The sequence below is a fragment of the Cheilinus undulatus genome, linkage group 15 (assembly GCF_018320785.1).
Source record: "Cheilinus undulatus linkage group 15, ASM1832078v1, whole genome shotgun sequence".
NCBI classification, from domain to species: domain Eukaryota; kingdom Metazoa; phylum Chordata; class Actinopteri; order Labriformes; family Labridae; genus Cheilinus; species Cheilinus undulatus.
This window is the reverse complement of record NC_054879.1, coordinates 13,875,471-13,894,240: the sequence shown is the minus strand read 5'-3', so window position 1 is coordinate 13,894,240 and position 18,770 is coordinate 13,875,471. Positions and strand designations below refer to the sequence as shown.

Genomic DNA, 18,770 nt, shown 5'->3' with positions numbered 1-18,770 from the left:
GATCCAGACACGCTGCGGGACTAAGTGTTTGATTGTCGAGGTATAATCCAGAATCCAAAGCGTTGTTTGTAGAAGTGAGATATAAGAAATGTGAAAACAAAGGATGATTTGTTTAGAAGTCTACCATGACGGTTAAAGGCTGATCAGTCCCACCTGGCTTCATCTCCACCATGTTCACGGTGAATTCTCACAGCTGGACGAAACACCGTGAGACACAAACAAGATCCTGCAGAAATCATCTAATCCAATCCTGAGTCATCAAACAGCCATGATGTTTGTCAATGGCAGTAACGTCCAAGCTTACTCAGACAGCAGCCCTTCATCCTGTGTATGATTGTCATTTCCTGTTGGTTTGATCTTGATTTGGAAAAACGTCATGGTCGATCTGCTCAGAGAGGTTTGGAAATTATCCTTGATTTAGATTTAGAGCAAAACATCAGGATGAGTCACAGAGTCTGTACAGGTTCAGTGGACATGGAGGGGAAATGGCATCAAGCAAAGTTTCAGAACGTTCAACTTTTAGATATATATAATGCTGCAAAAAAGTATTTGCCCCCTTCCTAATTTATAATTTTTTGCCTGTTTGTCACGCTTAAATGTTTCAGATCATCAAACAAATTTTAATATTAGAAAAAGCCATCCAAACCTACCTGACTCATCCCTTAATCCTTTAAATAGAACCTGTCTGACAAAGTGAAAGAGGCTATAAGATCTCAAAAAGCAATACATCATGGCGCCATCTAAAGACATTAAAGAAAGAACAAAGTTGTGAACATCTATCAGCCTTGAATGCATAACAAAGCCATTTCTAAGGCTTTGGGACTGCAGTGAACCCTGTGAGAGCCATTATCCACAAATGGGGAAAACTTGGAACAGTGGTGAACCTTCCCAAGAGTGTCCGGCCTACCAATTACTCCAAGAGCACATCGACGATTCATCCTGGAGGTCACAAAACAACCCAGAGCAATATCTTAAGACCTGCAGGCCTCACGTGATGCTCATGATTTTACAATAAGGAAGAGACTAGGGAAAAATGGCATCAATGGGAGAGTTCCAAGGCCAAACCACTGCTCTAAACTAACACAGCATCCATCAAAAGAAGATCATGCCAACAGTCAAACATGGTGGTGATAGTGTGATGGTCTTGGGCTGCTTTGTTGTATTTGATGAAATTATGTAATCTGTGGAGTCAGACAGCTCATTAACATTTAAAGCTACAGACACAGAAACAGCTCGTTCTGAGCAGAGCTGAAACAGGTTTTTTAGGCATGCAAAAATCCAATAATGGACAGTTTTCTATGTGAAAATTACAGGTTAGAGCCAAAATTATAGCAAAAAATCTCAGTAAAGACTTTTCATGAAGGCTGATATTTGAATTCTTGATTTTATTTGATGAATTCTACACTTGATAAGCCCATGAGGAAAATATTTAACAGTTCTGAAGCCAATATTGCATTGTTTTATTGCCCATTTACATATTAAAGCTAAAAGTACACAAAATTGTCTTCCTCCATCAAAATGTACTCTCTTCTGCTTCTGCACTGTTGAGTCTTCATCCAAGTCATTTTTCAAAAGATCCTCTCAATCATTGTGAAATCAGACTTGGCGTTGAGACGTCTTGCCTCAGGGCTCACACTGAGATGAGACCATGTGAACGTGCAGCATGGACGTTATCAAGAGGGTGATAAAGACCACCATCTGTTTTTGAAGGACATGTTTATGTGCTAAGTTTTCCTTTGATTTGTTCATCATAATGATTATCATATGATTTGATGTCACTCTAAGGGAGTTTTCAACTGTTTTATGTAAACTGTTGACTGTTCCAAATATGTTGCCCCAAGAAAACAATACATCTGGTAATATTTTCCTAATTCTGCCCTTTTTTACCTACTTGAGGTAGCTATTTGTTAACACTTCTGTCTTTGTTATATTTTGTTGTCATAGTCCAACTCTGTCTTTTTCCAGATTACTGACCTGAACAGACGCATGTCAGCCATCGAAACCCTTTTAAGCCACTTGGAGCAGAAGGTTACGTCAACATATGACCAGGTGAACTGATCAAATCACACCCCACAGATGCCAGATAATCATCATTATCATCAGCAAACCTGCACACAGCTGCTGCAGAAGCTTTGGGAATGACACAAGACAGACACACACAAGAAATCTAAAACCAAAAGCGTTTAACAAGCTGGTGACGACATGTTTTTACGGGCGTAGCCACAGCAATTGGGAGTAAGAATTAGCAAGATTAGCCCTTTCTTTTTAGCTGTCATTTCAGGTGAAGGAGGACTAAAACACAATCATAGATTTGGGAAAATGTAAGTAAAATTTAGATATGAACACTGGCCACTAAAATACCCAAAGAACATGTAATGTTCCAGATCCTGTCCCACTCCTCAGACCACACTTTCACGCTCATGCACTCACATTTTTCATGCTTCATGCACAGCTGCTATTAATTTAAGCCACTTAAGTTTAAACTGGATGTATACTGGGACTGGGTCCAATCATCATACACTGTACTGGAATGACCTCTGAGTGGCTGCCATGTTTCCAAACTTTCAGTGAGGTTTAACTGTGGCTTTAAAATGCGTATATGTGGAATTCAGATACATTACATGATGTGTGATGGTCTACTTGGTGCTTTGCATTTCTCTGGACTCGTTCCAGTTTTCAAGACAAACTTTGAACATTGGGAACTTGGGGAACTTTGGCTTGTTGAACTTTTGGGATGAGTGAATGCTGAACTCATGCCACAACAAAGTTTGAGTTTTTGAATATATAGCAGCTGTGTACTCTCTCTCTTGAGTTGTGTGATGTAGAACTTAGATAGGGGCCAAAAAAGCAGTCCTACCTGAGCCCATACACACTCTCTCCCAGCAGCGCCCATCCCGTCCAATGTGGGGTGTGAGGTAGCTTTTCATTATGAGGAGAAAGAGATTAAAACTGTAAAATCATTGGCATTAAAGAACCTGATTTGTCTCAAGCCTTTAACAAGAAAGTCTCAAGACTCAAGTCACTGTAAAGTGTCCTGAACATCTGCTCCAAGCTGATTTTGAGCTCCTAGATTCAAGGCCAAATTAAAAAGAAAAAAAAAAAAACATTTCACAACTAAATCTAAATGATCAGCACAAAGCTTTTTATTCTCTGAAGCAGATGTCTGATGATAGGTTTTTAGGACAGTTTTACAAACAGCAAATCCAAAAAAGTTGGGACACTGCATAAAATGCAAATAAAAACAGAATACATTGATTTGCGAATCCTTTGTCAATCTGTAGTCAATTGAATACAATGCAAAGACGAGATATTTAATGCTCAAACAAGTAAACTTTATGAGTTTTTGGAAAAAGACACATGCATACATTCCAAAAAAGTTGGGACAGGAACATGTTTGCCATTGTGTTTACTAACCTTTTCTTCTAACACCACTCTTTAAGCATCTGAGGACTAAAGACACTAATTGTTGAAGTATTGAAAGTTGAATTCGTTCCCATTCTTGCTTGATTAACATCTTAAATTGATCAACAAAGCAGGTTTTAATGTTGTCTTATCTTTCTCTTTACAATGCACCGTACATCTTCAATTAGATACTGGTCTGGACACAAGCAAGCCAGTCTAATACCTCTTCTACCGTGAAGCCATGCTGTTGTAACTCTTGCTGAATGTGTCTTTGTTTCGCTGACATGGCAACGATGTCACTGAAAAAGACAATGTCTGAATGGAAGCATATATTGTGCCAAAATCTGTATGTACTTCTCAGTATTAATGGTGCCTTCCCAGATGTGTAACTAACCCATGCTTTTGGCACTAAAACACCCCGACACCATCACAGAAGCTGGCTTTTGAAGGACTAGAAAGATATTTATACTTTAGGTCAGGTCATCTCAGCTGAGCCTGGGCCCAGAGAAGTCAGCGGCAACTTCTGGATGTTGTTTGTGTAAGGCTTTCTCCGTGCATGATAGAGTCTTAACTTACATTTGCAGATGCACCAATGTGCTAAATGACAGCAGTTGTCTGAACTGTTCCTGAGCCTTCATTGTAATATCAATCACAGAATGAAACTGCTTTTTAGCACAGCATTGCCAGAGAGGTCATAGTTCACAGGCATTCAGTGTTGGTTTACAACATCACCCCAACATGCAGAAATTTCTGAAGATTCTCTGAACCTTTTGATGACACTTTGGTCTGCTGTGGTGAGATCTTTCAATTACTTGCAATTACTTGCAATTGCATGTTGAGGAGTGTCTCTATTTGCCCACACAATTTTGCTTAGTGCAAAATGTGCCCTCATTGATTCTAATGACTCTGTACTTCCAAAGCACTCCTTTTATACCCAATAATGGCACTAGCACCTGTTACCAATTAACCCTCTTACCTGTAGAGAGTTCCAGGTGTTTTTTGAGCATACCACAACTTTTCCCAACTTTTCTGGAGCATGATGCTGGCATCAAATTCAGAATGGGTACATTTCCAAAAACAGAATAAGTTTAATTAGTTTGAAGAGTAAATATGTTTTCTTTGTTCTGGATTCAAGTGTATCTTGGTTTAACAGGATTTGCATATCACTGTAGTCTATTTCTATTCACATTTTACATGGTGTTCCAACTTTTTTGGAACTGGAGATTGTACCTTCAGACTCCTTAAATGTTTGTATTCATGTATTTTATTGTTCCTTGTGTCTGATTCCGTGTTATTGTGTATTCTATGTTTTTAACCTGGCTGTAAAGTGAAGCTAATTCCCCTTACAGGACAATAAAGTTGTAGTTTTGTATCTTCAGGGTGGTCAGCAGTCCAACTGCTGAGCTCATATGACCTTTTTTTAACCTGCTGTGAATACAATTTAGCATGAAATTAATCATTTTAAACCCATTAGATTAATTTGTTTTTAAAAGTCTCCCCTTCTAGATAATGAGGTTATTTATTTGCAAACCATTGTTCGAGCCTTTAGGACGATGGCGAGGGAGAAGCAGTGACTTTCATCCATTCTCTTCTCATCAAAAGTGATGTCTCATGTGGCTTTTGCATCTGTTTTTAATTGGGATCCGAGCTCTGTAATCCACACCAACATCATCAGAGGAAAATGAACTAACCCAAAAAAACAGCAGGCCGTAAAGACACGGGGAACTTCAGCTCGTCTGGTAATTATTGGTTGTAAGGCTTCAAATGTGAGCATGATTTAATAGACTCATGCTCTCCCTTTTTTGTGGTGAACCACGGTTTAAATCAATTTGCATACGGCACATGTTTCACTGGTTCTGTCAGAGCAGAGTCTGCATGCAACACATCTGCTAAAATGTCCTCTTACTAGCTTAGAAACAAGACACTGAGTGTCCTTTCATGAATCCTTTGACTATACTATTATTTTTTTATCTTAAGTCTGCAAGTTTCTTTTTAAAACCACAGCAACAATGAGGTCTGTGCTGAACGTAGATGGTTAATCAGAGTGTGCCAAGTCTAAGATCATGCAGTTTGCAATGATAGTGATGTCACATGGATGGATGCAATAATTTCAGAACAAAGGAAGATAAAAATAAAGGAAACCTAATCAGATATCTTCTTTTTAACAACAAATGTGAAACAACATTTATTTCAGTGAGCCGGCTCAAATTTGGGTATTAAAAGGTGAACTCAGTTTGAAATTCCTCATTCCTGTTCAAAATGGTAAAATGTCACGAACAAACTGAAAATGAAAGAGTTCGCTTTAAAGCACTTCATGATGCTGGATGGTCTCTGAGACAAACAGGGAAAGACAGTATTCTCACAGTGTGGTCAAGTCTGCTCTGGAGTCAATTGCTGAGACTGGTGTTTTTAACATGAACCAAGAAAGAGGCAGGAAATGAAAGTTAACTAAAGCAGATGTCAGACACCTCAAGATTTTTAGTACTAGAGACAGAAGGAAGACCACTGATGAGCTTCAGGCAGCGATGAATGCTTCTAGGTCAGAGTCTGAGAAAGTCTCCATAATGACCATAAGCAGATTATCGATGGATCAAGGCTTAAAGGGAAGAATAGCTGCTAAGAAGCCATTATTGAGGCCTGCAAACATCCAGAAACCCCTCAGATTTGCCAGTGAGCACAAACCCAGCACTGTTGATGACTGGAAGAAGGTACTCTGGATAGAGAAGTCCAAGTTTGAACTCTCAGCATTGTTGTGTTTACATCTGCAGAAAAGCTGGAGAACGTTTTCATGCCACATGCATGCACCCACAGAGAAGAACAGGGGAGATTCCATTGTGGTATGGGGCTCCATTTGTGGAAACAGCATAGGTAAATTAGTGAAAATCAATGGTATCATGAATAAGAACATCTACCACAACATCTTAGTACATCATGGAATTCCTTCTGGACTGAATCTGATTGGTCTTGGGTTCATATCCCAACAAGACAATGACCCCAAGCATATTTCAAAGCTTTGCAGAGACTATCTGACCAGGATAAAAGAATCTAGAGAACTGAAACTGGGGGACTGGCCAAATCAAAGTCCAGATTTGAATCCTTTTGAAGAAATTTGAGATTTAGTAGATTCAAAGGTTGATTCTAAGTAAGGTCCTCCAACTCAACAGTTGCTTGTTGAGTGAGAAAGTAAGCATATCTTGTTCACATGAAAACAGTTGTTCTTATTTTCTGCCTCAGACCTTTGCTATGTTTTTAATGATTTAAGATTGAATGTTTGTTGATGTTGCAGATGTGAGTACAAAAAAGTGAAAGATGTTGGCAGTCTGGCTCCATTTAAAGAGTAAATATGAAAAATAAAAAGACAAACGTGACAAAATAGGTTAGAACAAACAGGGGGAAAGTAATATAAAATTTAAAAGTACAAGACCATTAAAATAGAAAATGCATTTTGCACACAATATGCAGAACCATGGAAGCCCATTTCTGCCAAATAAAAAAGAAAAATGTTTAAAAAACTCTTCTTGTTCTTCTCCTTCTTCTTCTTCTTGACAAAGAAAAATCCTAACTTGTGATTATGGTATAAAAAGTAGAAATTATGAAATAAAAAAGTCAAATTATGAGTTAGATATTCAGAATTACGTGATAAAGAGTTAAATTTATGAGATACTAAGAGTTATGATATAAAAAAGTCATGATTATGAGATTAAAAGTCAAAATTATGAGATAAATGTTATGAGATAAAGAAGTCTACTTTGTGTCTTATAATTTCGACTTTTAGCTCATATTTATGACTTATTTTTTACTTTTAAATCAAAATTAAGACTTTTTTCTCATAATGATGACTTTTTTCCCCATAATTTTGACTTTTATCTCATAATTTTGACTTAGGGTTCTTTCATTTTTTTTGTAATTACCTAACTTCCACATTTTTCTTTTTCAAATGGCTGAAATGGGTTTCCATATAGAACAGAAATGATTGCACATGGGTTTAATTGCACTAGGTCTAAGTGGGGGAACAAGCTGTCAATGTTCATACTGCTAAAATGATCAAACTACATTAAACCGTGCAGCCCAACAATGTGTAAGCTTTCATTAATATATGACATCTTCATGTCTTCTCACAGACCAGCCAGCCTCCTCTGACTCCAAACAGCAGCTCTCCTCTTCCTCAGTGGGAGGAGGTGGACCTGGAGGAGCAGCAGCTGAGGCAGAAGCTGCACGAGCTGACGGACAACATCAGCGACCACAGCCTGACCTCTGATGAAGACGAGCCCAACAGGTCTCTCTCCTCCCAAGAAGTCCCGGCATGGAGGAGCCACGATGCAGAGGCCAAACCCTCGAGACTGCCCACCAGACCCACGTCGAGAGCGAGCAGCAGCATGTCCAGGATGGAGGAAGAGCAGCCGCAGCCCGCTGACTCTCAGAAGGTAGAGATTCACTGTAACACACATCCATCCTGGATTAAAATGTCATGTTATGCCAAAAGTTCATCAGAAACATGCATGCTACACATCTGGATAGTTGCACATTCTGTTCTTTGAGAACAGTCAGCTCATGAAATTCCATACCAGCTCTGCTGGAATCCACTTCAAGCACATACTGCAGTCATAAATCAAGTCACTCAGCCTCAGCGTTTATTTTCCCTTTGAAACTGTCTCTCCCAGATTCCCCACACTGAACTCTAGAAACACAACTCCTTCTAAGCTGCTGTGCTAAATTGTCTGAGCTGTGTTCAATGGCGTGTTTCCCCTCTCAAGTCACCCACCAACAGAGCCGGGATGTGTGATTATATGATGTTATTTCATAACATCACTTTCCTAAAGCCCTGTTCAAACTGCATGATCTCACTACAGGATTTTAAGTATATTATCCCTCTCTCTGAAGTTTTAACCTGATGAAGCACACGCTTTGAAGCTGAAGTTTCCTCCTGTGGCATCTTGTTTCTATTTGACTGGAAGCAGCAAAGGTCGACTGTCATGGACCTCTAATCTCCCAGCAGCCTTTGCTTTCTGTTCTGCTCAGCATCAAACCATGTAGTGTTTCTGGCTCATTGACTGTAGCAGGTTATGAATGATAACTTACCACAGCAGGATCACATGTTTATGGGAGAGTGAATGTAGCGTGATATTATATGTCATGGTTTATCTAGAAATTAGTGATGGGAGTTATGGCTCTTTAGAGGGATCTGGTTCCTATGGCTACATTTCTTTCAAAGATTGACTTGATTACCTAAGGCAGGGGTTACATAAGACCATGGGGGTTTACATTAGTCCTCAGCGACTTCAATGCCTGTTTCACGCATGCAAGAAAACAAGGAGTTAACCAGTTATCAGCCAGGCCAACTGTCAGGGCTGATCAGCAGTTGGCCAATTATCTGTATCAAGACATAATTAATTAATCATAAAGTGCATTGCTTTGGCTCTGATGTAAGATTTGTACTCTCCACAGACTTAGTGGGACACTCACAACATCTGAATGGCTAGACATCACATGTGTAATGGCCACCACTCAATCATGAAGCCTGAGCACCTCTAAATGTTGGTTATTCGTCTCACCAACCAGTAATAATTGTTGTCAGAACTAGGTGACACCAATGCCAAATTACTATCGGTTGACTTCTACACAAAACTTGAGAACATGTTTTGCGCCCTGATGACCTAGCTGTTAGGTTCTTGCCCTGCGTACAGAGTCTGCTGACACAGATTCAAGTCCAACCTGCATCTCTCTTTCACAAATGTCATTCTCCACTCTCTTGGTTTCAAAAAAGTGAAAACGAAAGGGAAATTTTCAATAATTTGGAAATAACTTGGAATAATGATAAGAAACCAGTTCAGCTGATGTGATTTGGGCATCTGATTAGGATGCTTCCTGGTTGTCTCCCTTTGTAGGTCTTTTGGGTGTGTCCAACTTGGAGTAGTACCCCAGGGTAGACCCAGGGCTCACTGGGGGGATTTTATACCTGGATTATATTCATGGATGGATGGATGGATGGATGGATGGATGGACAGACAGATGGATAGACAGATGAACAGATGGATGGATGGATGGATGGATGGAATAACCCCTGAAAATTCCTATTTGTTGTGTTAGCTGCATGAATGAATACCTTTAAATTTTTCCTTATCCTGTGTGGTGTAAGCATTTTAGTAGTGTAGAAATTAGCAAAAACGAACTGAAAGTTGTTCAGGCTTTTGGAAATAGAAGTTACTTTATGTTAAAGAGACCAAATTCCTTGGGGTTGTGATTGACCAAAAGTTAACATGGAAACAACATATTGAATACATTAAAGGGAAAATTTCAAAGTCAGTTGCAATTCTATATAAATCTAGAAATGTATTAAATTCTAAGGCCTTGCATTTAATCTATCACTCATTAATTGTTCCCTATATATCTTATTGTGTGGAATTGTGGGGATCCACCTTTAAAACGACCATAAATTCTATAATAAAACTACAAAAAAGAGCCATACGCATCATCAATAAGGCTGATTACTATGCTCATACGGATCCACTTTTTCTAAATTCTCATGTTATGAAATCTTATGATTTGTTTTATTATAAAATAATGCAAATGATGTTCAGAGCAAAGTCAAAAATGCTCCCTGACTCAGTACAGAGGTTCTTTTCAATTCAGGAGAGTCCGTATAATCTCAGAGGTGTTTGTAAATTTATTGTGCAAAAAGCTAAAAAAGGTATGAAAAGGAGATGTGCTTCCATTGTTGGAGTTAAATTCTGGAATGATGCCAGTATAAATGTAAAAACATGTAATTCTCTTTTGGTTTTCAAGAAAATGGTTTGTAAAGCTATCTTTGAAGTGTGACTGATTATCTGTTGTTGTTTCTTTGCATTGCTGGAAGTTAGTAGCTTAAAAAGTTAAAAATGTAGGATAGGCTTTTATAAGCAGTATGCTTCTGCCTATGCCTTTTCATTCATTATTCAACACATGACTATTGATTTTGTTTGAAATGTCTATACTGTGCAAAATGTTTGGTGTTGCGTTATGATTGAATAAACTAAACTAAACTAAACTAACTAAACTAAACTAAACTAAAGTTTGTGTCCAGTATAAACCAGAGGTCTAAACACAGAGCTGGTCAACTGTTAGCGTGTTAAAGTGTTTGATTTTTCACACAGAAAGACTCGATGTAAGGCATTCATATTTTTCACTACTCTTCTTGTATAATTGTTTCATCAACATGAGACCTAATGAGAAAAATTTATTTTTGAGTACTTTTCAGGAATTAAAGCCTTGAAATGCTGGTTTAATAGCATAAAATCCCTTTGTTGTTTATGTAAAAAAACACCAAAAACTAAATAATTTTCATTAACTACCTTCAAATTGTATTTCCTTGAAAGAGATTATCAGAGCCTTTTATATGTCAATGAGGAGCAGCAACTTTGACATTTATGCATCATTATTTTTCACACTGTGACAATGTAAAAAGAATTATGATGAATAGATGGCATTTTGTGGCAAGAAGGAAAAACTTCAAATTTGAAGCAGTGACTCCCAAATAAAAGCCTAATATCATAAAATGCATGTTGTTTAACTTTGATGGCTGGAGGATCAGAAATAGTGATTGTAATGACTTTCAATTGGCCATATATTTATTATTAAACCCTTACAGGTTCTGATAGTAAAATTTCAAAATTTGATTAAAAAAAGAACTTGCCCTACAAAATCTATGTTGTTAGCATTAACACAGCCAAAATGATTTTAAAAGGAAAACAGAAATGAGCCAAAAAAATGGCCTCAGGAATCTGTAAGGGATACAGGAGCATAATGTGGCCACTGGAAGTATAGACTAGGTAATTTCAAGAAAAGATAGATATGAATACCAAAAGTGTTCAAATGCACTGGAGTAAATCTGCAGAGACACTGCTGTGATAATAACAGAATGTCTGAATATCAATTTTTGTGTGAATAATATGTGACTTTAAGGATTCATGCAAAGTAGCTGTCCTGTAGCAAATGAAAATGCTTCGTCTCAAGCAACACAAGAGAAGAGCAAAATGTTCCACTTCTGCATCCTAATAAGGTCATAGAAGTGGGGTTTTTTTGTTTTGTTTTGTTTTTTTGTCAGTTCTTTTAGGAGAGTTACATCCTTTTCCACTAATGCTTCAGTATGAGGAATTCTATTTTGTTGGCTTTTATTCTGAAATACTCATAAATGTCTCCTCTTATTTCATGTTGATTCTCCACTGCTCTCCTCCTCATATTTTTCTCTTAGACATGCCATTCAACAGACAGTCTGGAGAAGAAATGGCACCCCCTAGAGGATGGGTCTTCAGCAGGCTTCAAAGGCTCGACAGCTTTATTGTGTGAGCTGGAGGACCAGGTAGCCCAAGCAGCTGCTAACGTCCAGAACGCCCAGAGTGAGGTAAACAGAAACCAACAGCATAGTTAAGCTTGGTGTGGATATTCGACCTGTTTTTAAAGACACAGAAACAGCAAAACTGTTTTTTTTTCTCTCTTTTTGCCTCAAGGTGACGTACATAGAGAACAGGATTGCTGCACTGAACGCTGCAGGCACACCGGTGGATAAAAAAAGAAGGGTAAGGTTGTTTGATTTTAGAGGTTAATCGACTTACAATCAGAGAAAATTGAGAATCTGTGGATCAGATTTATAGTCACTGATGCAGTCACCTTTGGTTAACTTTGGTTTCTGCAGCTAAGAGAAGCCCTGTGTTGTAATTATATAACTGAATAACCAGCCAATAAGCTTTAAGCACATCAGCATTGTGAATCAAATTAAGCTGAAACACAGTACCCTTGACTTTCAGCTCTGTCAACATATACGCTGCTGCTGCTGGGGGTCAGTCATCCTAATCCACTTACAGGGGCCGTGGTAAAATCCCCTAATCACTTTACCAATTCCCATTATTTGAAAAACAGTAATCAAGTGTTAAAAAATGTTAAAAGTGACCAGATAAATGCTGTTAAGCTAAAAAAAAAATAAGACAACATAAACTTTTCTTTGTAGTGAGTTTAAGGTCCAGTTGAACATTCCTTAGTTAGGTGAGAAATAAAACATCATCATGATGTTGTTGGGTCAGTAAAATGACTGTGAGGAAAAGTAAATAAATCAACATTATGATGAGTTCTAATGTTTATCAAGAAAGGTAATAACTAGCATAATAGAGCTGAGGTTATGTTCTGAGATATGTTGCTACATATTTATTAAGCTAGAAACAGAGCAGAACAATTAACCCAAAAAAATCATCAAAACTTCTCAGTCATACTCTATTATACGTGTCTCATTCATCAGCCAAATAAAGGATCAGTACATGTTAAAATGCTTTCAAAATGCATGAAATAACATCTTTTCTGTTACAAAGAATTGAAAACAATTGAATCCCCCCAACACTATTTTTCACATGTAATGAATACATCAGCCATATTGTCTAACTCAGTTTTTTTAATTGTAAAAAAAAAGTCACATTGCTCCTTTAGAGGTTTTTGTGCTGCTCTGTTGAACAAAGGATGACATTTTTGTGTTATTTATCAGATTCTGCTGCCACCTTTAGGAGGCCTAAGTGTACTACAAAGTTCAGTAGAATGCATTTTTAGTTTCTCCCACTTGTTAAAAAATAATGCATTTAAGCATTATGATTGAATCACAGGATTAATATGTTATTTCTTTAAGGCAGAGTGGTCCTTCCACTACATCCCACAATCCCACCAAATCTGTACTTGCCACTGCTCTAACACAGACGGTAGCAGCTATCCAAACAGACATAAGAGATGGATAATTCTGAAGAGCATGAAGACCTCCTGGATAGGAATATTCAATAAAAGCAAAGTGATATGCACACTCTATGGGAAGAAATGATCAGTCCCCCAAAGCAACACCAGCCTTAAGTACCACCTCAGCACGAAACACGCACTGATCAGCGAAGGGAGTTCAAGTGGATTTCTGCACCCTCCCAGAGCAATGTAGTCTCCTCAGGAAGTCTCCCCATGACATGTTGTCGAGCACAATTCCCAAATAGATTGCATAAAAGCTATTGACTGATTAATATTGTTTAAGGACGAGGGGTTCACTGAAGCTTTGTGAGTGGCAATGGAGGATAATGTGATTAATCATGATTAATCCACAGAAACCAGTGATTATTCTGATTACAAATTTAAATCATTTCACAGCCCTAGTTTTTAACAAAAATGATGTCCTTAGTCTCCTGAAGGTCCTAGCTGCAGAAAATACAGCACTAGATCAGTTTTAGAGCAGATTTTTTGGCTTTGTGGGGCCAGTTGGTCAGTTGTTGGGGTTTCAGTAAGTCAGATATAATGTCAGTCATTGAGAGAGGGATGGGGGAGAATTCCTGGTTATTTTGATAAAGAACCACAAGAACATGTTAAGGCCAAGCTTAAACAAAATTTTCACTGAAAGTTCTGAAATTCTTGGAAGTTTTCCTTTCCAAAAGCCACACAAATTCCCTAAAATTTCAAATAAATTACCTAAAGATTTCTGTGAAAATTCATGATAATATTTATAAAATTTCCCATAAAAAGTATCCAAAATGTCTTTGAATATTCACAATATGTTTAAGTGAAACATTCCAAAAATAAACCCAAAACTTTCGTGCAAAATCCTGAAAATTTAAAAGCAAATTTCCCAAATACCAATTCAAATTTTCCCTGAAATTTGATATCAAATTTCCCAAAATTCTATAAAATGACAGAACATTCCCCTTAACAACCAAACAAACTTCCATGACAATACCTCAACATTTTGAAGCAAATTCTCCCCAACAAATCAAATCAAAAAAATTCCAATAAAGACAAATAATTTTCCAAATTACCATGAAAGTGCAAAACAAATTCAAAGCATATTTTCCACCTACTTGAGTCAAATTAACCAATAAGATCATTTCTGTCTTCCCAGCTGTGTTTCTTGTAACTTTTTCAACACTCACTGGTGCCAAAGACTTATCGTCCTGACAAATTTCCCCACATTTAAATATTTTTTCTTCCTTTTTTCTTTCCGACTTCCTGTTGTGTCATCCTCCAGTCTGCGATTCCAGTCCAAGCAAGAAGACTCTCCCACAACTTTCCCACAAGTAAGAACCAACTCTGCAGCCCTTGAGCCTGACCCCCGAGGCCTTTTGTATGACTCAAAACATCTTAACCTTGTTAAACCCCCAGAACACCATGATCTATTTTGTGAGCTGCTGAACACTGAGTCCTGTTTCAGATTCAGTTTTCCCATAATCAATTTTTGCAACGTGTAAAATTCTCACAGACATTTTAAGTTATAAATGATCAAATTAAATCAGTATTGTAGTCATCACAAAGGTTTTGGTAAATCAAAGGCCAGTTTTGGCATTTTTAAACCTGGGTCTTATTTAACACATTTGAGGAATAAAACTGACTAATAAGGACCAAAGGCTTTCGGAAATGACTCAGTAGTTTGCGATCACCTGCAGTCAGCAGACAAGCTGGAGGTCCTGTGTCTATTAATGCTTCTTTTTTTGCACTGGCAGCACCATTTTCTTTATAAAATCAGTTCAACTCATCATTTTTGACACTCAGCTGTCTGCATCAGATCCTTTTTGTGGCTGCACTCTCTCTACTCTGTTTAATATAATTCAGCCACAGCATTGCCACCTTTCTTTTACCAACCAATCAAAACAGAGCAGAACTTCTCATATCAACATTGTTGGTAGCAATTGAAATGGAGGGACTAATCTGATGTCCTTTAAAGGTACAATTTCCAGGTCTGTAGCTGCTGATAATGTCAGGACTAAAGTCATTCATATTATTTTAATGTTGTCTTAGTGAGTTTTTTTTAATTATAAGCAATGATTAACTCAGAGCAAATTTAACTGAAACAGATGAAGTGGAAGAGCTAAGAGCCAACTTTTGTAAGCAAGCAACCATAAGTGCTGTGAAAAGAACTCAGATATTGATGTCATGAGTGCTGCAAGGTCAAAAAAAGTCATTGGAGGACACAGACCCTCACTGCTGCAACAAAATATTTCACAAAAATAACCAAATTGAAATCTGTTCACAAAAACTGCTTTATGGGCCTGTGTCCACAGCCACTGGCAGCACTCACTTTTAATGCAAAGTCAATGTAGTCCAGCATTTGCATCCTGAGCACTAAACTCACAGCTGAAAGTTGAAAATAGTTCAATGTTTGTAACAGTGCCTCACTTGTCAATGTCTTTCTTCTCCCTAACCTCTAAATTCCACATATTCTGCCTGCGTCCCAGTCTGCTAGTGAAGCACACTGCAAAGCAAATCCCTCCCTTTTAAGTCAATCTTTGCAAGTCTATTGCATTCACTCCAATCTGATTCTGGCACATCCCAGAAGCACCATCCTGCTTCAGTTCCCTCGAGATACACATGCTAAGTCTATTTTCAGCACAAGCTGCTGCCCTACTGCATCAATCCATGTTGAGAAGACTGATCCAACCAGTCTTAAAAATGCAAAGTATCAAGTCAATTTCAAAATACAACACAATACACAGACTCACCGTAGTAAATCATCACCGTATCAGCGTTACGTCTCACCCTGTTGGACAAGCTACAGGTCACTGCTCAGTCAGCAGGTCGCTGAGCTACTACAGCACCTCTTATGAAAGGTGGGAAACTACAGATTTTCTCATGAAACTATACAGCAATTGTAGAAAACTTCAAATTGCACACAACCATGGCGGAAGCAATAAAATCAAAATCATGTCAAACTGATCAGCAAGTCAATGACCACAAGGCAAAATAATCTGCTGTTCTGGTGATCTTGAGTCTCGAGGTGCTCAGGACATGCTTCCAGTGTGTGATGTTGTTCACCTTCACTCGGGGCAAACCACTGCACAACCAGGTTATAGCACTGGCAGAGTATATGGATTTTACCAAACTGTCAACCAAAATCAAGAAGAGGCGGGTATTTCAATATCAGTTTTGTTGGCAACAAAGTCTTTGCAGCAGTAACAATGGAAATTTTGATCTGATAAATCTCCTCTAAATGCAGATTCCCTGGTCTACTGCTGCTTATACCTAGCTATTCCTAGTTATTATAAAAGAAACTTGAAGTGCTCAGAGCTATTTATGAAGCCAAGAGTTAACTTGGTAGCACTCTGAAACGGAGGTTGTGGTTGCTGCTAGTCTGAAAAACACATCTGCTTTGGACAAAGGCCCTAATTTTACTACCAAGAGGCTGTTAACCAAAGTCTCTGACAGCATTACAAAAATATTTTTTCACAAAGATCCACATTTTAATTGAAGAAGCATGCTTCGTCTACCAGGAGGAGCCGGCAAGTCCTTTAACTTGGGATTTGTTAGTCTGAATTTGTCATTTAGACCCCAAATACAAATTGTCTAAAAAGACCCAAAAATACTTGTTTTAAGGTATTTTACCCCTGCAGGAGGTGTTTGTCTATTATAAGCTCTATTGAAGCAATATGGACTCATGTATGACTACTTTAGTACTATTTCATCCAACACTTTTAACTCCTACTGACCTTTATGAAGATCTAAGCTTTTATGTGCATAGTTAGTTATGAAGAAAAGTTCAATCATACTTGTGAAAGGACTTTGACATGAATCTGTGGTAAAAGAAGGTTGTACAATGTGGTTGCTGTATGTTTGCAGACCAGGTGGACAACTTTAAGAGGAACTCCCTCTACAGGGGCTCCCTGACACAGAGGAACCCAGTGGCCAAGCCCAAACCCAGGGCTACCTGTGCGGTATGAGCCCGCTATGTGGTGCTGGGTGCAGGGAAGAGTTCAGTTCCAACATTATAAAGCTAAATTTGCACAAAAAAGCATAAACTGCTGTGAAAAAACAAGCTTTAGCACAAATGATACACTAAAGCAGAGTCTGGATTGTTGTGCCTGAAGATACTATTGAGAGGAACGCTGTAAAACTTCAAGTGAAATCCCAGACTTCTGTTTTCTTCAGTGATATGAAATTACACTGCTTTTATTTAAGACAGGTGTCAACATGCAATAAGGCTCTAATCATTTCCCCCCTAAAAAAGTCAGAAAAGCAAAAATGTGAAGCTATAAAACTGTTTATGTACACCAGAAAGATTATTTAGCTTTGTGCAAAAGTGGGATAACTGCCAAGTATTTCAAGACCAAATGCAAAGGCTCCTTTGAGACATAACTTTATTTGTACAAACATGTGGCAACCCCAGGCTAGTAAAAGAGACTTGGAAGTGCTTTTATCTGAAATTTTACAGTGTCAGAGTTTTTTAATTCACTTTCTTGTTGGGTAGATGAGAAGATCAATAACACTTTTATGTTTGTTCTCTATGTAGAGCAAAAGCCTTAGGGTAATTAGCCTAGCTTTGCATAAACAGTGGAAAGAGTAAGAAACAAATAGCTTGGCCAGATCTGTCTCAGGATCCGGATCTGAAAGCCTGTTTTAGACTGGTTGCATGACAACTGCGTAACAGCTGCGTCATGGTTTGATTTTATTCCAATGTGAACGTCAACTAGTCAGAGCTTACAGGCTGCATGCAGAAGTGTCGTGTCTCATTTACTGGAATCTACTGAATTTATGATTAGCTTATTTTTCTGCAAGCAGCAAACATCTTTCAGGCAAAATAGTTCCCAAACTTTTCAGCCCATGACCCCGCTAAAGTAACACTGCCAGAGACTGGCAACCCCCACAATCCCTGGCATAGGGTGTTGTACAAAGCAACCTGTATGAAATTCCATTTTAAGGAGTTTAGAACAAATTTCTTACATTAAAGCAAAAACCTTTTTTGTGTTTTTTTGGAAGGCATCCCATAACCACCCACTTAAGTTACCTTCACACTGCAGTTAGGAGTGACCTGAATCTGATTTTTTTTCTTCACATGTGACTCATATCTGATTTTTTTCTGACAGTGTGAATAGCGCAAGTCACATCAAATCTGACCTTTTGGATTCAAATTCAGGCCACTTTCGTATGTGGTTCTAAATCAGATACGTATCTGATCTTTTGGAAGTTGACTGCAGCGTGAACAGGCAAATAAAAAAATCAGATCTGAGAAAAGATCAGAATTGAGTGTTAAGGCCTGCAGTGTTAACGTAGCCTTAGGGTGCGTTCGAAAAGTCCATCTTGCTTAGGAAGGTTCCTAACTGAGTGAAACGACCCGGAAGTATTTAAGTGTCGGCCATGATAAGGACTGTTTGAATTCTCCAAATGGTAAGGAATGGAGCTTCATTATTTCCTTTTTTATCTCCTTTAGCCTAGGAAACACTGGACCATCCTTTACCAAAGGAGAGATGAAAAGACGACCCACAATGCTTTGCGTAAACTTCATTTAAAGTGACGCACCTATTGACCGCTCATCAAAATAAGTGAATAACTTGAATAACTAGAATAACTGAACTAACCCGGATTTAAACCATAAAATTCAGTAAAATGTATAATACACG

The 18,770-nt window shown here is 38.1% G+C and overlaps 1 protein-coding gene across 1 annotated transcript in view; it reads left to right on the top strand.

Annotated features, from left to right (window-relative positions):
- mlphb (melanophilin b) overlaps window positions 1-18,770 on the top strand; it is a 64,130-nt gene that overhangs the window by 39,462 nt on the left and 5,898 nt on the right. Inside the window, exons 9-14 of the mRNA XM_041807160.1 lie at window positions 1,966-2,049; window positions 7,524-7,826; window positions 11,630-11,779; window positions 11,886-11,954; window positions 14,411-14,459; window positions 16,993-17,087. Coding sequence (XP_041663094.1) covers window positions 1,966-2,049; window positions 7,524-7,826; window positions 11,630-11,779; window positions 11,886-11,954; window positions 14,411-14,459; window positions 16,993-17,087 — 750 coding nt within the window. The remainder of the gene's footprint in view (window positions 1-1,965; window positions 2,050-7,523; window positions 7,827-11,629; window positions 11,780-11,885; window positions 11,955-14,410; window positions 14,460-16,992; window positions 17,088-18,770) is intronic.